The sequence below is a fragment of the Lepidochelys olivacea genome (assembly GCF_965140295.1).
Source record: "Lepidochelys olivacea isolate rLepOli2 genome assembly, chromosome: 2".
NCBI lineage: Eukaryota > Metazoa > Chordata > Testudines > Cheloniidae > Lepidochelys > Lepidochelys olivacea.
In genome coordinates this window covers 11152184-11175971 of record NC_140412.1, presented here as the reverse complement: position 1 = coordinate 11175971, position 23788 = coordinate 11152184, and the positions used below count along the sequence as shown (strand labels likewise).

Below are 23788 nucleotides of genomic sequence, written 5' to 3'. Positions count from 1 at the left end.
TGGAAATATAGATACTATAGCCTGAAGCAAAAGTTCCCTCATGCTTAGACACTACTGTTCAAGTGGGAATATTTTCGCATTATTGCCATTCAAAAACTGCAGTATTCATCATTCAATTGAGCCTGGCAGGATTGTGTTTCCACTGAAGACAATGAGAATTTTGCCAGTAGGAGTGGGCTGTATAGCTATCATAGCTGAATAAAATACGCATTTGGTTATTTGCATGTTTAGACATAAACATGACTCACACGGCAAAGAAAAATTCACATACAGATCAGACACCTTCAGTGCTTCATCTAGGGTAAGCCTCGGTCTCTTTATTCAAAGCTTCTATGTAAAAGACAACACAATAAAGCAAATTTACAGTACATTTGGCAGCGATAGCCACAGTGAAGTAACTTACAGCAGTTATTCCATAACATTTTATTTTATTCATTTGACAAAGAAAAGAAGAAACTATCATAGTCTAGTCTGGCCTGTCTAATCCTGATTAGTAGACATTTGGAAACAATTTCTTGTGAAAAGCTTTAAAGACTATCAGCAGATTCAACTTGGTGGCATTTTAAGGGATCTGCAAATGCTTGAAATGGCTCCCAACTGCCATGAAATAGGCCTGTGGCACTCTGACCTCATAGGTTAACCCACAGGCAGGCAAATATTTGGCTTCTCTCCTTTCTGGCAGGAACAGAAACATTTCTATCTGTCTTGCCTTCCTTCTTGTCTCGTTTATGGATGCACAAAGGGAAGTAACTGCACTGTGACCAAGGAGGGGCGGAGAGCTCCTATGGGGGCCATACCTGTTCTAACAACAAGAACTGGAGATACCGGTACTGCTATTTCCTGCAATAAGTAACCAATTAAAAGGAACTACTGCTACGGCGTTCCTTAGAATCTGGTGGAAAAGACAAAGACAGCTGCTCTGCTATTACATGGCTGACATTTATTCGGAGTTAGAAAGACACCAATATACCTGGCAAACAAAGGGTTTAGGAACAAGCACAGGAAGAAACTGACTGAGAAAACAGGTCCCAAACGGTGTGTTCAGTATCGTGGTGGTGGGAATTTAGTGGAGAAACACAATTCTTGTTGAAGTGCTGAAGATATATCCTTAGGTATCGTTCAGGTTGGAGCTAAGGCCTTCAAGCTCATGGCTAAATTCAGCTTTCACATACACCCCTGCAAATCCACTGATATCAATGGGGAGGCATGGCTATCAGGAAGAGCTGAATTTTTCCTTTAGTGGCTACCAAGGCTTTTTTTTGGGGGGGAGGGTGTGGGGGGGAAATCCAGTACATTATATTCCATTACTCCTTTCCACATAAGCAAAGGCAGCTGCTCAAATGACTTCAGCCAATTCTAAAAGTGTTCAGCTGTGCCTCTAAAGAAAGCCTGTGGTCTGGTGTTGGAAAGAAACAAAGTGGGGTCAAGCAGAGGACATGTCAAGTGTTTCTGTGCACTGTGGCTAATCCAATATCATATGGTAGATTTACAGTTTAGTTTGGATCACAGGCTCCATAGCACGAATGTGAACACTGGGCAGGCAGAACCAAGAAAGAGGAAGCTCCCTGCTGGAGTTGTCTTCGTGAAACTTGATGTTCAGGTAAAAATCGCCTGTATAGAGAAAGAGCAGGGCTCCAAAGCACACAGAATTTTTGGTTGGTTTCACCTGAAAAAGAAAGGGTGGAAGTTAGCTGAATAAAACAAATGTGGTAAATAATAATAAATTATAGTAATACTTTGCCATTCTATAACTTTACCATCTAAGGACCCCAACGTGCTCTAGAAATATTTGTGAACTAAACCTCACAAACCCCCTTCACCTCCACCCTAAGGAAGTAAATGTGCTATCCCCTTTTTACTGATGGTGACACTGATGTAATGAGAATGAAGTTAAATGAGTTTTCCCCAAGCCCTGCAGCATGTCTCTGGCAGAGGTCTGACTAGAACACAGATCGCTTGAATCTACCAGAACGTAGCTGTCTTTGGCAGGAGCCATCAGAGGCTTCCTGAACACCCAGGAACATCTAACTCTTGACCCTTATTTAGCAACTTATGTATTAAAAGACAGGTTCTTAGAATTTCACACCTATTAAACACCTCGCTAAACACCATTTAACCACTTGACAATAGCTAAATTCATCCCCATGAAGTAGCATTTATGGTAATATTGTCCAAATAAGCAGCACACTTCACCATCATTGGGCTAAACGAGTTTAGTGGGACACATCCCAGTAAGACAGCCATCCTAAATTAGCACAACCCAATTAAGTATAGTATATTGAAGTATTATTTCACCATTTATATAGAGCCTTTCATCACACAGCAATTCAAATTATATATACACACACATACACAAAAACAGTAACTCAACAAAGCACTTAAATATGCGCTTAACTAATTATGTGACTAATCCCATCCCTCCTCGGCAAAGCATTTAAGCCCAGGCTTAAATTTAAGCTCATGAATAGTGACAGTGACTGCAAGCGGGGCCCCTTACATACCTAAAATTAACTACGTGCTTTGCTGAACTGGGCTGGTATTAGTCAAATGCTTTGCTCAATTGGAGCCATAAACACTGAACAGATGTCACTGAAACTTCTCCACAAATTTCACCTCTGTCATAAATATAAAGGGAAGGGTAAACCCCTTTGAAATCCCTCCTGGCCAGGGGAAAGCTCCTCTCACCTGTAAAGGGTTAAGAAGCTAAAGGTAACCTCGCTGGCACCTGACCAAAATGACCAATGAGGAGACAAGATACTTTCAAAAGCTGGGAGGAGGGAGAGAAACAAAGGGTCTGGGTCTGTCTGTAGTCGTCTTGGCCGGGGACAGAACAGGAATGGAGTCTTAGAACTTTTAGTAAGTAATCTAGCTAGGTATGTGTTAGATTATGATTTCTTTAAATGGCTGAGAAAAGAATTGTGCTGAATAGAATAACTATTTCTGTCTGTGTATCTTTTTTGTAACTTAAGGTTTTGCCTAGAGGGGTTCTCTATGTTTTTGAATCTAATTACCCTGTAAGATATATACCATCCTGATTTTACAGGGGGGATTTCTTTATTTCTATTTACTTCTATTTTTTATTAAAAGTCTTCTTGTAAAACACTGAATGCTTTTTCATTGTTCTCAGATCCAAGGGTTTGGGTTTGTGGTCACCTATGCAAATTGGTGAGGCTTTTTATCCAACATTTCCCAGGAAAGGGGGGGTGCAAGTGTTGGGAGGATTGTTCATTGTTCTTAAGATCCAAGGGTCTGGGTCTGTAGTCACCTAGACAAATTGGTGAGGCTTTTTACCAAACCTTGTCCAGGAAGTGGGGTGCAAGGTTTTGGGAAGTATTTTGGGGGGAAGGACGCGTCCAAACAGCTCTTCCCCAGTAACCAGTATCAGTTTGGTGGTGGTAGCGGCCATTCCAAGGATAACGGGGGTAATATTTGTTACCTTGGGGAAGTTTTGACCTAAGCTGGTAAAGATAAGCTTAGGAGGTTTTTCATGCAGGTCCCCACATCTGTACCCTAGAGTTCAGAGTGGGGGAGGAACCTTGACATGGTGGCACAGTGGTGGGATTAACCTGAAATCATTTTGAGATCCAGTTGAGATTTTTTGAACTAGAAATACAGATTTTAAAAAGGAATTTTTAGGAAGTCCAGAAGGCAGCTTTGAAACTGAAAGCAGCTTGGTTTCTCTCTGCTTTGTGGCCAAGCAGAGACAAAAGGGGATTATCTTGTGAATTGCAGGTTTTCTTTGCCTAGAGGCAGGGTACTTAACTCCTGCAGGGAAATTCACAGTCTTCCAACCCAGAGGTTTTTTTTTCTTTTCTTCCTAAAAGTAAATAGGGGGTGTGTGCTCTACCCATTTGCCTGGAGACAAAAGTGGCAGGGTTTTTTTAGGATTTTGATTTTTTTTTTGTTTTACAAGGAGCACAGGGTTGAAAAGAAATTTTTTTTTTCTTTGGGCTGGGTAAGCAGTTTTCCAAGTAGTTGGAGGTTTTTTGCTTTAATTTGGGCCCAGAGCAGAGACAAGGGAATTGTCTTTTTCTGTAGGCTGACAATCACTATCAGAGAATAGGTATTCTATTCCAGCACAGCAAAATTTTACAGCCAAGTTTTGTTTGTTTATTTCTGAACCTCGGGTGTAAAGTTAGTTAAAAACAGAGAGGTTAGAATGGGCAAATCCTCAGCTCGACTACAGCTGGAATTAGCCAAATTTCAGGCTGAGGAAAAACAAAGGGAACATGAAAGACAGATAGAACTCATGCGGCTGAAGGAGGAGGAGAAGGAAAAAGAGAGGAAGCATGTGGAGGAGATGGAGAGGATAAAGGCCCAGCAGAATATACCAACAAACCCTAGCAATCCTTCTCCAGGTACCACTTCCCATCCCAGAAAGTTCCCCACCTACAAGGCAGGTGATGATACTGAGGCCTTCTTAGAAAACTTCGAAAGGGCCTGCCTTGGGTACAACATCTCTACTGACCAATACATGGTAGAGCTGAGGCCGCAGCTCAGTGGACCCTTAGCTGAGGTGGCAGCTGAAATGCCTAAAGAACACATGAACAAGTATGAACTGTTTAAATCCAAGGCGAGAGTCAGAATGGGGATAACACCCGAGCAGTCTCGTCGGAGGTTCAGAGCCCTAAGGTGGAAACCAGACATGTCATTTACCCGACATGCCTACCACATTGTAAAACATTGGGATGCCTGGATATCAGGAGCAAGTGTTGAATCTCCAGTAAATTTGCCCTTCCTAATGCAAATGGAACAATTCTTAGAGGGTGTTCCTGAGGAAATAGAAAGATACATCCTAGATGGGAAACCCAAAACTGTAATTGAGGCAGGAGAGATTGGAGCCAGATGGGTGGAGGTGGCAGAGAAGAAGAAAACTGGTCGCAGTTGGAGCGGAGACCAGAAGGGACCACCCCAGACCACACCCTATTACCGGGGGCCGCCCAAAGCCCCACCTACCTCCCAAAGAACCCTCCAGACCCCTTATCGTCCCACCACCCCATTCTCCAGCAACCCTCCTCGCCCCAGTGACCCGTCAGCTGGACGATGTTTTAAGTGTAACAAGCTGGGGCATGTAAAGGCCAACTGCCCCAAGAACCCCAACAGATTACAGTTCATTGCACCGGAATCACACCAGAGGTCCACAGGCCCAGATACCTCCCAGATACCCTTGGAGCGGAGGGAAACTGTGAGTGTGGGTGGGAAGAAGGTCACCGCGTGGAGGGACACCGGAGCACAAGTGTCAGCTATCCATGCTTCCTTAGTGGACCCCAATTTAATCAACCCAGAGATCCAAGTGACGATTCAACCCTTCAAGTCCAACTCTTTCAATTTGCCTACAGCCAAGTTGCCTGTCCAGTACAAGGGCTGGTCAGGAATGTGGACTTTTGCAGTCTATGATGATTATCCCATCCCCATGCTGTTGGGGGAAGACTTGGCCAATCATGTGAAGCAGGCCAAGAGGGTGGGAATGGTCACCCGCAACCAGGCTAAACAAGCCGTGAGGCCTAGCTCTGTTCCGGAAACTTCTATCAGGACCCAGTCAGAGGTGATGGACCTGGACCCCAGGCCAATGTCTGCAACAGCAGTAGTGGATCCAGTCCCAGAGACCCAGACGGAACCAGTCCCAGAACCGGAACCAGCCGAACAACCAACACCAGACCCCGTGTCAGCACTGAATCCAGTACTTGCAACCTCAACACCAGAGGGCCCCACCGAACCTGAACTGGCAGCAGCCGATAACCCTACACAAGAGGCTCAGCCGGAGCCTGAATCCCAACATAGTGCACCAGCGGAGAGCGGTTCACAGTCAACAGAAACAGCTCCATCCCCTATATCGCTTCCAGAGGGACCAAGCCTAGGTCCACAATCCCATGAGGAACTGATGTCTCCAGCATCAAGGGAACAGTTCCAGACCGAACAGGAAACAGATGAAAGCCTCCAGAGAGCTTGGACGGCGGCACGGAGCAACCCACCGCCTCTCAGCTCTTCTAATCGATCCAGGTTTGTTGTAGAAAGAGGACTTTTATACAAGGAAACTCTTTCTGGGGGACACCAGGAAGACTGGCATCCTCAGAGACAGTTGGTAGTTCCAACTAAATACCGGGCCAAGCTCTTGAGCTTAGCCCATGATCACCCTAGTGGCCATGCTGGGGTGAACAGGACCAAAGACCGTTTGGGGGGGTCATTCCACTGGGAGGGAATGGGCAAGGATGTTTCTACCTATGTCCAGTCTTGTGAGGTGTGCCAAAGAGTGGGAAAACCCCAAGACCAGGTCAAAGCTCCTCTCCAGCCACTCCCCATCATTGAAGTTCCATTTCAGCGAGTAGCTGTGGATATTCTGGGTCCTTTTCCGAAAAAGACACCCAGAGGAAAGCAGTACATACTGACTTTCATGGATTTTGCCACCCGATGGCCGGAAGCAGTAGCTCTAAGCAACACCAGGGCTAAAAGTGTGTGCCAGGCACTAGCAGACATTTTTGCCAGGGTAGGTTGGCCCTCCGACATCCTCACAGATGCAGGGACTAATTTCCTGGCAGGAACTATGAAAAACCTTTGGGAAGCTCATGGGGTAAATCACTTGGTTGCCACTCCTTACCATCATCAAACAAATGGCATGGTGGAGAAGTTTAATGGAACTTTGGGGGCCATGATACGTAAATTCGTAAATGAGCACTCCAATGATTGGGACCTAGTATTGCAGCAGTTGCTCTTTGCCTACAGAGCTGTACCACATCCCAGTTTAGGGTTTTCCCCATTTGAACTTGTATATGGCCGTGAGGTTAAGGGGCCATTGCAGTTGGTGAAGCAGCAATGGGAGGGATTTACACCTTCTCCAGGAACTAACATTCTGGACTTTGTAACCAACCTACAAACCACCCTCCGAACCTCTTTAGCCCTTGCTAGAGAAAACTTACAGGATGCTCAAAAAGAGCAAAAAGCCTGGTATGATAAACATGCCAGAGAGCGTTCCTTCAAAGTAGGAGACCAGGTCATGGTCTTAAAGGCGCTCCAGGCCCATAAAATGGAAGCATCGTGGGAAGGGCCATTCGTGGTCCAGGAGCGCCTGGGAGCTGTTAATTATCTCATAGCATTCCCCACCTCCAACCGAAAGCCTAAGGTGTATCATATTAATTCTCTAAAGCCCTTTTATTCCAGAGAATTAAAGGTTTGTCAGTTTACAGCCCAGGGAGGAGACGACGCTGAGTGGCCTGAAGGTGTCTACTACGAAGGGAAATGTGCTGGTGGTGTGGAAGAGGTGAACCTCTCCATGACCCTTGGGCGTATGCAGCGACAGCAGATCCAGGAGCTGTGCACTAGCTACGCGCCAACGTTCTCAGCCACCCCAGGACTGACTGAACGGGCATACCACTCCATTGACACAGGTAATGCTCACCCAATTAGGGTCCAACCTTACCGGGTGTCTCCTCAAGCTAAAACTGCTATAGAACGGGAGATCCAGGATATGTTACAGATGGGTGTAATCCGCCCCTCTGAAAGTGCATGGGCATCTCCAGTGGTTCTAGTTCCCAAACCAGATGGGGAAATACGTTTTTGCGTGGACTACCGTAAGCTAAATGCTGTAACTCGCCCAGACAACTATCCCATGCCACGCACAGATGAACTATTAGAGAAACTGGGAAGGGCCCAGTTCATCTCTACCTTGGACTTAACCAAGGGGTACTGGCAGGTACCGCTAGATGAATCTGCCAAGGAAAGGTCAGCCTTCATCACACATCTCGGGCTGTATGAATTTAATGTACTCCCTTTCGGGCTGCGAAATGCACCCGCCACTTTCCAAAGACTTGTAGATGGTCTCCTAGCGGGATTAGGAGAATATGCAGTCTCCTACCTTGACGATGTGGCCATATTTTCGGATTCCTGGGCAGACCACCTGGAACATCTACAAAAAGTCCTTGAGCGCATAAGGGAGGCAGGACTAACTGTTAAGGCTAAGAAGTGTCAAATAGGCCTAAACAGAGTGACTTACCTTGGACACCAGGTGGGTCAAGGAACTATCAGCCCCCTACAGGCCAAAGTGGATGCTATCCAAAAGTGGCCTGTCCCAAAGTCAAAGAAACAGGTTCAATCCTTCTTAGGCTTGGCCGGTTATTACAGACGATTTGTACCGCACTACAGCCAAATCGCTGCCCCACTGACAGACCTAACCAAAAAGAAACAGCCAAATGCTGTTCAGTGGACCGGAAAGTGTCAGAAGGCCTTTAACAAGCTTAAAGCGACACTCATGTCTGACCCTGTACTAAGGGCCCCAGACTTTGACAAACCGTTCCTAGTAACCACAGATGCGTCCGAGCGTGGTGTGGGAGCAGTTTTAATGCAGAAAGGACCTGATCAAGAATTCCACCCTGTAGTGTTTCTCAGCAAAAAACTGTCTGAGAGGGAAAGCAACTGGTCAGTCACTGAAAAAGAATGTTATGCCATTGTCTACGCTCTGGAAAAGCTACGCCCATATGTTTGGGGACGGCGTTTCCACCTGCAAACCGACCATGCTGCACTAAAGTGGCTTCACACTGTCAAAGAAACTAACAAAAAACTTCTTCGGTGGAGTTTAGCTCTCCAAGATTTTGATTTCGACATCCAACACATCTCAGGAGCTTCTAACAAAGTGGCTGATGCACTCTCCCGTGAAAGTTTCCCAGAATCAACTGGTTAAAATCGTCCTTGAGATGTGGAAAATATTGTTAGTCTTTATGTACTTGGTAGTATATTTAGAGATGCATGTGTCTTATTAACTCTGTTTTCCTAGAGCTCCAGGAAGAAATCCCAGCCAGTGTTTCACCCTAGCTGAGATTTGGGGGGCGTGTCATAAATATAAAGGGAAGGGTAAACCCCTTTGAAATCCCTCCTGGCCAGGGGAAAGCTCCTCTCACCTGTAAAGGGTTAAGAAGCTAAAGGTAACCTCGCTGGCACCTGACCAAAATGACCAATGAGGAGACAAGATACTTTCAAAAGCTGGGAGGAGGGAGAGAAACAAAGGGTCTGGGTCTGTCTGTAGTCGTCTTGGCCGGGGACAGAACAGGAATGGAGTCTTAGAACTTTTAGTAAGTAATCTAGCTAGGTATGTGTTAGATTATGATTTCTTTAAATGGCTGAGAAAAGAATTGTGCTGAATAGAATAACTATTTCTGTCTGTGTATCTTTTTTGTAACTTAAGGTTTTGCCTAGAGGGGTTCTCTATGTTTTTGAATCTAATTACCCTGTAAGATATATACCATCCTGATTTTACAGGGGGGATTTCTTTATTTCTATTTACTTCTATTTTTTATTAAAAGTCTTCTTGTAAAACACTGAATGCTTTTTCATTGTTCTCAGATCCAAGGGTTTGGGTTTGTGGTCACCTATGCAAATTGGTGAGGCTTTTTATCCAACATTTCCCAGGAAAGGGGGGGTGCAAGTGTTGGGAGGATTGTTCATTGTTCTTAAGATCCAAGGGTCTGGGTCTGTAGTCACCTAGACAAATTGGTGAGGCTTTTTACCAAACCTTGTCCAGGAAGTGGGGTGCAAGGTTTTGGGAAGTATTTTGGGGGGAAGGACGCGTCCAAACAGCTCTTCCCCAGTAACCAGTATCAGTTTGGTGGTGGTAGCGGCCATTCCAAGGATAACGGGGGTAATATTTGTTACCTTGGGGAAGTTTTGACCTAAGCTGGTAAAGATAAGCTTAGGAGGTTTTTCATGCAGGTCCCCACATCTGTACCCTCGAGTTCAGAGTGGGGGAGGAACCTTGACAACCTCTGTTTCAAAAAGTCAAAGGAAACTGAATGGTGAGGTCCAGAAAGAAAGGTTACTTATAGAATCATAGAATATCAGGGTTGGAAGGGACCCCAGAAGGTCATCTAGTCCAACCCCCTGCTCAGAGCAGGACCAATTCCCAGTTAAATCATCCCAGCCAGGGCTTTGTCAAGCCTGACCTTAAAAACCTCTAAGGAAGGAGATTCTACCACCTCCCTAGGTAACGCATTCCAGTGTTTCACCACCCTCTTAGTGAAAAAGTTTTTCCTAATATCCAATCGAAACCTCCCCCACTGCAACTTGAGACCATTACTCCTCGTTCTGTCATCTGCTACCATTGAGAACAGTCTAGAGACATCCTCTTTGGAACCCCCTTTCAGGTAGTTGAAAGCAGCTATCAAATCCCCCGATATTCTTCTCTTCTGCAGGCTAAACAATCCCAGCTCCCTCAGCCTCTCCTCATAACTCATGTGTTCCAGTCCCCTAATCATTTTTGTTGCCCTTCGCTGGACTCTCTCCAATTTATCCACATCCTTCTTGAAGTGTGGGGCCCAAAACTGGACACAGTACTCCAGATGAGGCCTCACCAATGTCGAATAGAGGGGAACGATCACGTCCCTCGATCTGCTCGCTATGCCCCTACTTATACATCCCAAAATGCCATTGGCCTTCTTGGCAACAAGGGCACACTGCTGACTCATATCCAGCTTCTCGTCCACTGTCACCCCTAGGTCCTTTTCCGCAGAACTGCTGCCTAGCCATTCGGTCCCTAGTCTGTAGCTGTGCATTGGGTTCTTCCGTCCTAAGTGCAGGACCCTGCACTTATCCTTATTGAACCTCATCAGATTTCTTTTGGCCCAATCCTCCAATTTGTCTAGGTCTTTCTGTATCCTATCCCTCCCCTCCAGCGTATCTACCACTCCTCCCAGTTTAGTATCATCCGCAAATTTGCTGAGAGTGCAATCCACACCATCCTCCAGATCATTTATGATCATTTATTCATTTACTTGCCAATGAATGTTGTTCTGCAGCAAGCAGAGTGCTGCCAAGACATGCTGAAGTCAATTCGGGGTGGAAGATTATCAGCATCTTGCAGGATCAGACTTATGCAAAGCCATTCGGTAGGAGTCATGTGACAGGGCATATGATTTAGGGAGGGATCTGCAGAGGCAGTGTTAAGGAAAGGATGCAACACCAAGCATGGTGATCCTTATCACTCCCAATACAATACCCAGGAAACAGGGACCTGAACAAATGCTCAAGTAAAAAAAAATATTTTTCATTGTTGTTTATTACTTTTCTTTTAAAGTGAACTTAGTGTTTGTCATAAATATCAAGAGAAGGGTAAACACTTTTCTGTATACAGTGCTATAAAATCCCTCCTGGCCAGAGGCAAAATCCTTTCACCTGCAAAGGGTTAAGAAGCTAAGGTAACCCTGCTAGCAACTGACCCAAAATGGCCAATGAGAGGACAAGATTCTTTCAAATCTGGAGTGGGGGGGGGGCGGGGGGGACAAAGGGTTTGGACTGTCTGTGTGATGCTTTTGCCAGGAACAGATCAGGAATGCAGCCTTACAACTCCTGTAAAGTTAGTAAGTAATCTAGCTAGAAAATGCATTAGATTTTCTTTTGTTTAATGGCTTGTAAAATAAGCTGTGCTGGAGGGAGTGTATATTCCTGTTTTTGTGTCTTTTTGTAACTTAAGGTTTTGCCTAGAGGGATTCTCTATGTTTTGAATCTGATTACCCTGTAAAGTGTTTACCATCCTGATTTTACAGAGGTGATTCTTTTACCTTTTCTTTAAATAAAATTCTTCTTCTAAGAACCTGATTGATTTTTCATTGTTCATAAGATCCAAGGGTTTGGGTCTGTGTTTACCTGTACCAATTGGTGAGGATTATTATCAAGCCTTCCCCAGGAAAGAGGGTGTAGGGCTTGGGGGGATATTTTGCGGGAAGATGTCTCCAAGTGGTCTCTTTCCCTGTTCTTTGTTTAAAACGCTTGGTGGTGGCAGCATACTGTTAAAGGCCAAGGCAAAGTTTGTACCTTGGGGAAGTTTTTAACCTAAGCTGGTAAGAATAAGCTTAGGGGGTCGTGCATGCAGGTCCCCACATCTGTACTCTAGAGTTCAGAGTGGGGAAGGAACTTTGACAGTGTTTGTGAAAGGTGCAATATAGACAGCACGTGAGAACACAACACTCTGTTTAACCACACATTTGAGCTAACACAGGCAAGCTACAGTGCCAACTTGCGCTTGCTGCCTGCTGTCATCTAGGGGTCAGAGTGTAAATACAGTCTCCAGTCCTATTCAGTCCATGGCACCTTGCTATTAAGGGCAACATTTATACTGGTGGGTTTTGTGAAGTAGATATTTGATAGCTATGAACTTATTAATAGTATTTATTTGTACTACTGTCATATTGAGAGGCCCCAGTCGGGAACTCAGCCTCCATTGTGGTATGCACTGTGCAGATAGATGAAAGATGGGTTCTGCCCCAAAGAGTATACATTTAAAGTAAAACTGCACTGATGCTCCTCACTTGTTTCACACGGGACTCCAAGGAGCTGTCAAAGAGTTGTTGATCGTTATTCCTTGGCTGATTCAAAATAACTATCAACCACAATGAAATGTTTTTTCCCCATTACCAATCCCCTAGCCCAGGGGTAGTCAATTAATTTTTTGTCAAGGTCCAAATTCTTGGTCAAGGTATAGTCACGGTCCAGGCTCCAGAGAAAATAATAATAATGATAATAAGAAGTAAATAAAAAGATTCTGGAGTCCAGTCAAAAGTGTCTGGTGGTCTGGATTTGCCCTCAGTCTGCTTATTGACTACCTCCGCCCTAACCCATCTACTAAAAACACATTCAAACACACACACACTGAAAACAATACTGGTAATCACAGAGAACACAAGGAAACATGGATTGCTGATAGTTACAGAAATTTCCAGGGCAGTTAGATTTTTTTTTGCTTTTAATTTGGCAAGTATCAGCTTGGTCTGAGCAACTAATCAGATAAAACATTGGTAAGAGCTGGAGGAGTATTACTAAAGTGGTTAGGTTTAAGGTGGCCAAGATACATCCAAAAGAAATCTCAATCAATGCAAAAGTATTTTAATCAATTAGGCTGTTATCTCACATCTCAAATTCCTACATCTGGTAATATGTATCAGAATCTTGTTGATTACTAATAAACTCATCTTTCTTTTGTGGTTTAAAGGGACAGTGTCAAGTAGTTTTAACCCAGACTAAAAGTTAAGTGTCAAAAAGAAACATTTTGCATAACTTAAAATCCATAGCAATATTTTAATGATTAAAAAACCCAATAAAAAGTTTGTTTTTTAATACAGATAAATCTCTGCATTGTTTGAAACTGAAGGACCCAAACACAACTTCATTATAGAGAATGAAAAAGTGAACATGGACTTTCAACTCCAAGGGAAACTGACCATTCTCCATTCTTTATGGAGTGAAATGAAAAATCACAAGTTTTGTCTTTTAAAGTAATAATTCAGACACTTTTTGTGTGCTGCATAACAAAGAGTATGCAATGAAATGTGTGCATTTGTCTGTGTGTCTGTCTAACCCCACTCTGCTCCAGATATGTCCAGAAACAAATTCAAGTGTAGTCTGAAAACTAAAAAGATTTTCCAGGAGTGAACTTTTAGGAGTCTGGCTTGGTAAGAAGTTAAGGTAGAGGATAGCAGTTTGGTCCAGAAAGGTAAACTCAGTTCAGCATTGATGACCAACCCATTTCTGTGTCAATGTAATAATGGGCAACACTCTGCAGGTAAAAACTGGCTGCTTTACACCAGTTGAGAATCTAGTCTGATGTATCCAGTCAGTTTATAAAAAGATAATACAGATTCACTGAACTCTTTCAATCTCTGACCTAAGGTCTTATTGAGGTTTGGCTTGGACCTTGATCATAATTCTGGGTAGCACTCATTCCTTCCACAGTATCAATACCCAAAATACAAAAATGAGGTACCAGTTTCTGAAATTTACTTTTTGCCATTGATTAATGAGTCAATATGGGAGGATGACAGAAACTCTGATAACATCAGATATACTGTCTGAGGAAATTTCCTTCTGTGATCAGTATTCGGAGCCCTGAGGGAGTATGACAATATGTTATCTTTGGGATTTACTGTAGGAAAAGCCCTGATACCACATACCACACAATAGAATACTTTTTGTCTCAGAAAGTTCACATTTTTCCCCTTGGCCTTTTTTGAGTTAGAATTTGGACAAATTAACAAAAAAACAACCCCCCATTACCTTAATAAGGGATTGTACAATAGTGTTTACAATACAACAGCAGAGGGAATGCTGAAATTGCACCCCAGGTATTCACAGGGGAGATAACCCCTTGGCTTCTCTCCTCATGGGAGACCCAATCACAAGGCAGAATATATTACACAGACTTCTGCCTTCTCCCTTGCTAACCTCATGTGCAAGACTCTTCCACAACTGGGTACCTAAGTACTGGAATTCTGATTCAAAACCAACATTGTCAGAATGATAGCCCCAGGTCAAGAAATCCCTCTCTTGATGATTTCTGTTGGCACATTTAAACTGAAATTATTCAGCAAACAATACCGTTAGCATCCATTAAAATTCAGGCTGATGATAAATTCTGTACACACTAGCTTTAAAAAAACCTATTTTCTGCATATGTTGTATAGTTGAAAACATATGCACATTGAGTCTCCAGTGGTTAACCTTTAATTTCGCTCCAGCTCAGATTCACTTAAATATTCAGTTTTGACAGTCATATTTTACTGGATAACTTAAGACCTGACCTAAGTAAAGACCTGACCATATACTCACTCTCTCTTCATGTTTATTTAATATGCTACCAGAATCAGAACATTCCTGAAAACATCTTTCAGTATTTGTCCTCTGTTTTTCACTCCTCTTTGATTTTTTGTATCTTTAAATAATCTTCAGTGTTTTGCCTCAGGAACAAAAATCTCTCTGACTTGAAATCTCTAGAAGTGAACTTGAGAGAAAGCTCACCTCTTCTTTGTAGGGACACTCAACATTTTTGCATGGTTTTAACACTGATTTTTTTAAAAACTGAAAAATCAAAATGATGAGATCAGCCTTTATAAATGTGTTAAGTGACAACTGAATGCACATGCTCATCTTATTGGACTTTAATGTTTATCTCATTTTCTCTATTTCAGGCTGTAGCGTTTCCTCATAGCCTGACTAAAAGTTGTTTGCAGTTTCTTTGTTCAGCCTGGAGGATATTGCCATTACCTTGCAGAAAAAGTTCTTTAAACTCTAAACGCTGGTGGGGTTGAATGGCTCAGGGGACTGGCAATATTGTATCAAACCTTTTATCAACGGCACTAACTCAGATTTTGCCAGCTTGGTAGTGACCAAAAGCTATGAACACTCGAGTGGCCTGTGTCAAAGGAATTAGTGATCCCCTAGACCATTACATGGAAATGATTTTCTACGTCACAGAACCCAACACCCTCTATTGGCACCAGCTGGGACACCATCAGTACTTTTGGAAAATCAGGCCTCTTTAAAGTGTGCACCCAAATACTGAAGTTCCCAAAATCACAAGCTACTTATGAAACTCACAGCCCTTGTTGGCAATATCAGTGAAAGATCAAGGATTCAATAGGCATGAAGCTGAATTCCCCTTTGGGGTGGACCCCTTTAGGTCATGGTTAAGAAACTCTGTTAGGCCAGTATGGAGAAGTTTGCATGGCTGCCGCCTATTCTTTACCTTTTGAATGAATAAATAAAAGAGTTCAGTCTCCAGGGCTGTCAATCCCTCACCTCCAGTAGAATTCACTAATATAAAGCTGCATACGTTGGCATCCTGTTTTGGAGTATCAATTTTAATGCATGTGTCATGCAGATGAGTGGACTATGAAAAAGAAGGACTCACTGAATCAATATAAAAGGTGTTGGATCCAACAAAGGTGATGGCATCATGGAGCTCGTAGTTGTGTACTCCATTTTGGTAATCCTGGTATGGGATCACCGTTAGAGCAAACGGGCCCACACTGTGTTTGCTCCAGTTGGTCAGCTTCACCTCCAATGCGATGGGGTCCCCAACTTTGCAGTCTACTACAATATCACAGTCACAGACCTTTCCATCCACCAAGACATCTGCAATACAAGAAATGAATTTCACATTATTTAGGACTTTTGCTGTAGGAACAGCACTAAAATTGGTCTCCATGAGAATCCTGAAAGATGCACAGCAACAATACACAGCAGTTTAGGCTATGGAGTAAAGACATACACTGTGTAGCTATCTCAGAAGGCATTCTAGCAGGTATAATGTAATTATGAAAATTAAAATTTAGTGAGGATCCTAGGGTTTACATCTTGTCTCTTGCAAAAAATGCCATGGAGTCTTTAATGACAATGAAGGAGACATCCAGTAAGAAACCCATGAATTACTTTCATTGACCAGTTGAACATTGTGACCTATTACCTGTCAGCGGCTAATTGTCCACCTCTATAAGAGGTAAAAACATTTGTTACCTTTTTTCCATACACAAAGAACAACAGACACTTTCCGGGTGAATAGCTGCCAACCCCATTCTACTGGCTGGTGTGCTAAAGCTACAGACTTATACTCAACCTGCCTCCTCTGGGGATGTTAGCACAATCAGTGGTGCTATTTGGAGCCATCCCTGAGTTTGGAGAGACTAGCCCTATGCAGAGGTGGAGGAGGCGGCAGCTCCTTGCACCCTCATGCAGTGCAAACCATAATCTGGCCCTATGTGAGCTGAATTCCACCTGCTCTTTATGCATAAGTATTGAGCAAAAAGAACCAGGTAGTCAGCTAGGGGAGTGGGCAGGGGTGCTATACACAGTTCTTAAATACAAACTGTAACTGGTGATAGATCCTGTTCTGGATGCCCACATGTCCATGTGTCATAGCCAGAAATAAATCTCCCTGTTAATAAGGTGACCTTTTAAAGCAGGGCAGTCTCTGTTGGGGTTTGTTATGTGATACATCTCTATCACATACAGTACACTAATATCCAGCAATAAGAAAAAATGGGATTTCAAAATGTTACAGGGGTAATAAAGCTTGTCTACTTATTGCACTTTATTTCATTCTGAGATTCTTATTTTTTACTTTACAGTTTTCATTTATTTCTTTTTTCTCACAGAGACAGCAGTAAATATAATGCCTCTAAACTGATTCTGCTGGGCCAAACTGCAATCAAAGTAAGTGTGCCCAGTAACACTGCCTATTTGGTTGTACAGCAGTGAATGATTCATTGCCTATACAATATGAAATTGCTACTATAATTCCCCACTCTGAAAGGGTTTCCAGTTGTGCATTATCAGTGTACTTCACAGAGTAAATTTATCTCTGATGCACTGTAGATACTATAGTATTTCTATTTCACAACAGGCTCTTGTTCAGAGACAGGGAAAAGCTTTGAGCACATGTGAGAGAGACCATTCGGAGTGGATACATACATTCAGGATATCTCACATTCATGGGGTTGTTCAGTTCCATTACTCCAACCTCCTCCCATATTACTGCCATTGTGGGATTTGCATAGTTACTTTTCTCCAAAGAAGGTTTGAGTTGTATTAATCAGAACGTGCCCTATTTTCTTACAGATATTATTTCCTATTCTCCAGGAACGTTCAGACATGCTCGGCTCGGAGAGAGAATATTTCTCACAGGAGCGAGTTTTTGATTTTTTGCATTGTTGGCTCAGAACCAGAATATGATCTAGGCTTCTGTAATGCCCATTGAGCCTGGCAAACTGAACAAACATTGATGCACCAACGAAGAAAACAGCTAGCAAGAACGAAGACACAAGTTCAGAAATTAACATTTTTTGACAGATCCATTCAGCAAACGACAGGCTGATCAGTCAAAGGCGGTGATCTCTAAACTTCCCTTCAACCACAGCTGCCACGTCACAGCACAAGAAGCAGGTACACAACACAAGAGGTACAACAGAGCAGACATGATGCGGACACCAGGATCCCAAACTGCTGGTGTTATATATGTCATTTTTTAGAAACATTCCAGTGGTACAGTTGAAAATGAGGCCTATTTAAGCAAAACATTTCCATTTCAAATAGGATGTACAGTTTATGGGATTAGAAGGAACACGCTTCACAATCAACCTGAGCATTTTGGGGAGGGCTTGAGAAACTATTTTTGTACCAGCGCACCCAAAAGTAATGGGTTTTGCACAGCACGACGATCGCACCACTTTCTGCAGTCGTGGTTCTCAAACTTACTTGATCACGCCCCCCCCCCGGTGTTCTGTCTGTAGCTCTGCCTTCAGAGCTTGGCACCCGGCCAGCAGCCACCACGCTCCCCCGGCCCGGCTCTGAAGGCGGTGCCATTCCATGCCGCGTTTACTTCTCTGCTGCAGTTGGCAGTGGTGCTGTCTTCAGAGCCGGGTGTCTGGCCTGCAGCTGCTGCTCTCCGGACGCCCAGCTCTGAAGGCACGCAGTAAGTTTTTTCCCCTCTAAAGCTTCTCGCACACCCACAGAATATATTCCACACACACGCCCACCAGTTTGAGACCCCCAGTTCTATAGGACTGTCTCAGGACTTCAGGGTAGGCTAGCAAGACGGTCGTTAGGGATATATTCCAAGCTTAACTGACTGATTTCTCACACAAAAATGTGTGTGTGTATATACACACTTAAGGTTCTCCAGCCACCTGCTGCAGAAGTGGAGACCAACTGCTCTATTTCTTTTCATGGCTCTCTCTTGGAGGAAGTGCTTTCATTCTTAAAAAACTACCCTTTACTTTGGTTGCTTCATACCATGGGGCCTTGCCGCCGTGAGCTTTACTGGCCCCAAAGACTGCCTCTGACTCACATGAACCTTCAGAAATATTCAACGAGCTATGTGCATAAGTCTTTATTTTAAAGCTACTCATCTATTTGCCATTAGGTTTTCAACTCCATGCTCTACTTCAGGAATTATGGATGAAACTTTTGCTTGCTGTCCCCATCGTGTAATAACAGTTCAGACTATTGCTCCACAACATCTTTAAATTAAAATATTAAATCCACAAGAAGGTGAGGAAATTATACCCATCTCCAACAAATCAGTTTTCTTTGGTATTCTTGTAAATCAGTTCACTAAACATTGATTTAGAAAGAGACACAAAGAAGAGAGGAGTGTTGTGTGTCTGCCTGTCGGTAGATGGACTAATTATTTCCTGTCCTCATAGCAGTAGGCTGTACATTTGTAGTTATAAAGCCAACTATCTCAATAACATGCCAAATGACAAAACACGTGCATCTGTGCTGTAGAATACTACAGTAAGCAGTGTTTAGAAACAGTTATGTTTCATCAGAGAAAGCCTCTTGATCTGACATGCAGTTTCACCCCCTTCCTGACTCAGAAAGCACCTACTATACCATATGGATCCGCTTACATATTTTAATCCATGGACAGAGGAAAAGCCATGTGTATAGGGTCCATTTTCTGTGGATTCAGCTTACTAACACAGATGGCATATAAAAGCTGTGATTGCTCACACCACTGCTTTGCAAGTGAATCATTACTGGCTTCAATATATGCTTGCTCTGAGTCATATGAAACAGCAGACAGTGGCAGTATCTAAATCGTGTTTGTCATAAATATAAAGGGAAGGGTAAACACCTTTAAAATTCCTCTTGGCCAGAGGAAAAACCCTTTACCCTGTAAAGGGTTAAGAAGCTAGGATAACCTTGCTGGCACCTGACCAAAATGACCAATGAGGAGACAAGATACTTTCAAAAGCTGGAGGGGGGAGAAACAAAGTCTCTGTCTGTGTGTGTGGTGCATTTGCCGGGAACAGAAAGGAATGGAGTCTTAGAACTTAGTAAGTAATCTAGCTAGATGTGCATTAGATTCTGTTTGTTTAAATGGCTGAGAAAATAAGCTGTGCTGAATGGAATGGATATTCCTGTTTTTGTGTCTTTTTGTAAGTTAAGGTTTTGCCTAGAGGGATTCTCTATGTTTTGAATCTAATTACCCTGTAAAGTATTTACCATCCTGATTTTACAAAGGTGATTCTTTTACTTTTTCTTTGGCCGCTTGTGCATCCATCTCCATCTGTCTGCGTTCTACCCGTCTTTCATGTTCCTTTTGTCTTTCCTCAGCCTCAAATCTGGCTAATTCCAGCTTCTGTAGAACAGTGCAGTCTGTCATCCTAACCTCTCTGTTTTTAACTAACTTTACACCCGAGAGTTAGAAAGAAAACAAAAAAAAAACTTGGCTTGTAAAATTTTGCTGTGCTGTCCAGATACCTATGTTCTCTGACAGTGATTGTCAGCCTACAGAAAAATCCTTAAAAAAAACCCGAACACCTTTGTCTCCAGGTAAATAGGCAGAAAACCCCTTTAGTTGCTATTAGGAAAAAAAAAACTTCTTCAGGTCTGTGAAGACTTATGAATTTCCCTGCAGGAGGTTAACGACCCTGCCTTTAGGTATAGAAAACTCTAGCTCACAAAAGACTATTCCCTTTCGTCTCTGCTCTGGCCCCAAAGCAGAGAAAAAAACAAACTCTAACTGCTTTCAGCTGAAAACCTGCTTTTCAGCAGCCCAAAGGAAAAAAACCCTTCCTTTTTAAGATCTGTGCTTCTTGTTCAAAAAATCAAAATCCTTAAAAACCCCCCCCCAAAACTAACACCTTTGTCTCCAGGCAAATAGACAGAACCCCCCCCCAGTTGCTCTTTGGTAAAAAACAACTTCAGGTCTCTTGAAGACTTCTGAATTTCCCTGCAGGAGGTTAACTACCCTGCCTTTAGGTAGAGAAAACTCCAGCTCACAAAAGACAATCCCCTTTTGTCTCTGCTCTGGCCCCCAAGCAGAGAAAAAAACCCTCTGCTTTCAGCTTAAAACCTGCTTTACAGCAGCTCAAAGGAAAAAAAAATTGCTTTTAAAATCTGTGCTTCTGGTTCAAAAAATCTCAAATTAATCTCAAAATGATTTCAAGTTAATCCCACCGCTCTGCCACCATGTCAAGGTTCCTTCCCCACTCTGAACTCTAGGGTACAGATGTGGGGACCGGCATGAAAACCTCCTAAGCTTATTTTTACCAGCTTAGGTTAAAACTTCCCCAAGGTACAAACTATTTTACTTTTGTCCCTGGACCTTATTGCTGCCACCACCAAGTGTCTAACAGATATATAACCGGGAAAGAGCCCGCTTGGAAACATCTTTCCCCCCAAATCCTCCCCAAACCCTACACCCCCTTTCCTGGGGAAGGTTTGATAAAAATCCTCACCAATTTGCATATGTGTACACAGACCCAAACCCTTGGATCTTAAGAACAATGAAAAAGCAATCAGCTTCTTAAAAGAAGAATTTTAATTGAAGAAAAAGTAAAAGAATCACCTCTGTAAAATCAGGATGGTAAATACCTTACAGGGTAATTAGATTCAAAACATTGGGAATCCCTCTAGGCAAAACCTTAAGTTACAAAAAGACACAAAACCAGGAATATCCATTCCATTTAGCACAGCTTATTTTCTTAGCCATTTAAACAAATGGCAACTAACACATATCTACCTAGATTACTTACTAAGTTCTAAGACTCCATTCCTTTCTGTTCCCAGCAAAAGCATCACACAAACAGAGAGAACCTTTGTTTCTCCCCCCCTCCAGCTTTGAAAGTATCTTGTGTCCTCATTGGTCATTTTGGTCAGGTGCCAGCGAGGTTATCCTAGCTTCTTAACCCTTTACAGGTGAAAGGGTTTTTCCTCTGGCCAAGAGGGATTTTATAGGTGTTTACCCTTCCCTTTATATTTATGACAGTGCTAGAATTCAGATAAAAGATAATCATTGTTTCAGACAATTAGAAGTCGAGTCTAATGCAAGCATTGATACAAAATATAATAGGTGCAGGGGAAAGTCAAGCTGTCAGGGAAGAAACATGAAGGTTCGGATGTCTGCTACCGGAGGAGAGTTTCATGCTTTATTCCTAGATATTAAAATAAAGCAATGGAATAAGTCCTTGTTCTTTTCTCTCTTTACTTTTCATGTACCCCTTATATTTCATTTACTTGCCTGGTGCAGAAAATACCTTCATGTGCTTTACTGCAATGCATTGCAATGCTAGAAATTAAAGAAGGGAAAGCCCTAGAGGGCATCTTGTCTGTCCTGCATCACCAAACTGATGCTGGATTGCTCTATATAAGTGCAATATATTTATTATTATTACATACGCTACTGAGACAGGAACCATTGGCTAGTGGTTAGAACCCAGGATGGAAGGTACTGAATTAGCATAATATAAGAAATTAGGTGAATAGATAGAATCAGGAGCCCTGGCCCTCCTACTGATTCCCTGATTTAGGCAAGGAATTTAACCTCTGTGTGAGTTCATCCTTTTGTTACCTACCTTACACACTAGGTTAATATATACCACAGGGAAACTGAGAGATTTAATTAGGAATAATAGTAAAAAATATTTCAGAATTCATATAACATCTTTCTTCCATTGTTTTAATGTGCTTTACAGAGGCAAACAAATGTTTCTAAAGTGCTTTAAGATTCTAAGATGAAAGATACTGTATCAGTGAAAAATGTTATTTAGCGTCTGCAAGGTGAGACTGTCATAATCACATGGTGAAAACTTGCACTTGTAAATAAATTCCAATTACTATTTACTTCTGTCTCAAAATCAGTATCTAAATATATTAATATAAAATAAGTAGAATACTTTACATACTTTTGCTATTTTCCCAGTTCCAATATAGTTTCTGTAGGAACTTTAGCAACTCAGAGCTATAATTCCAAACTTGTGTGCTGAAAGTTCTACGTACATATACTGTCATGGTTAATTGGATTTGTGCACAGAACTCCCTATGCACCAATGTGAAAGTTTAGCTTGGAAACAGCATACCAATGGGACCCTGAATGTTTATCCTCAATGAAAATACATAGTCTGGCAATGTTTACACTCATCTTCCAAAGTTTATATTGATTTTGAGATACATACTGTACTGTGTGGGTGATTTGTACTATTCCTCACATTGAGGGAAAGAGAGTTTTCAATCAGATATTTGCCATTAAAGACCAGGGGCCATATCATCCATTGGTGTAGCTGCACTGACTTCAATTCTCTCTCTCTCTCTCTCGAACAGTTTACACTGGCTGAGAATCTGGTCTGGGACTTTTAATAAATCTTAGACAGAGCTTAATTTATTCAAATGAGAAAGTTAACAAAATTTAAAGCAGCAGATGGCTAGAGGAGTAAATAAACTCACTCACTTGACAGATACAAACTGATCTTCAAGCCCACAAACACAGACCGTAACCAGCTGCAGTGTGATAGTTGCAGGGGGTTCTTAAGATAGGCTTTTTCAAAATGTTGTTATAACTGTACAAGGGAGGTTAGTTTTGCTAATCTGCATATTTGAGAGAGCAACACTAAGGCTTTGTCTGCACTAGGGTTTAACAGACAAAAAGGCCCGTGTGGATGCTCTTCTGCCGACATATCTACCGCAGCTCATAGGGGGTGGTTTAATTATGCTGGTGGGAGACTGGCTACATAGAAGACCTTACAGTGGTGCAGCTGTGTGGTGTAAGGTCCGTAGTGTAGACATAGCCAGTTTGATGAGGAACAGCGATAACACTGAAATCTCTAGATAAGATGCATCAGATACTTGGTTGGAGAAAAGCTAAAGAAAGAGAGCCGAAGCAGGAATTACTGCAGTGACATAGTGTTACAGAATGATTCAGTTATTTTGTGTACACACAGTATAAAGTGATGATTAAAAGCCTTAGCCACGCCAGTTTGGCTTTCAGTTTTGCTAGCAGAGCAATCTAAGGGCCAGAAATGCTGTTTGGAACTGCTTCAACTTTCTCTTTTCCTGAGTGGTAACATTCGTTCAGGTTTTTACAGGGAACGCTCAGGAGCACAGAGAGCAAAAATCAGCAAACGTTACCATTTGCAAATACATTGAACAACCCAGTTTGACCTGGTTATATATATTTTTTTAAAAAAAACAAACGGCAAAATCTCAGGATGGAGAGAAATCATCCCACCACAAACAAACCCGCCGTTTGATTCAA

At 42.6% G+C, this 23788-nt stretch overlaps 2 protein-coding genes across 3 annotated transcripts in view; one reads left to right on the top strand and one right to left on the bottom strand.

Moving 5' to 3' along the window:
• Positions 1-297: 297 nt before the first annotated feature.
• The window catches only part of TRAPPC9 (trafficking protein particle complex subunit 9), an 832591-nt gene continuing 809100 nt past the window's right edge, over positions 298-23788 (bottom strand). For both annotated transcript variants that reach the window (XM_084622016.1, XM_084622015.1), the window contains exons 22-23: positions 15662-15885; positions 298-1666 (exon numbers count right to left, since the gene is read on the bottom strand). In XM_084622016.1, coding sequence (XP_084478142.1) covers positions 1487-1666; positions 15662-15885 — 404 coding nt within the window. In that variant the 3' untranslated portion in view covers positions 298-1486. The remainder of the gene's footprint in view (positions 1667-15661; positions 15886-23788) is intronic.
• On the top strand, positions 4239-14946 carry LOC311515641 (uncharacterized protein; the record flags this gene model as incomplete). The annotated part of the gene is made up of 3 exons (XM_084618877.1): positions 4239-6000; positions 7156-8388; positions 14940-14946. Exons 1-3 carry the CDS (start codon positions 4250-4252, stop codon positions 14944-14946), a joined length of 2991 nt encoding a protein of 996 aa, XP_084475003.1. The 5' UTR covers positions 4239-4249.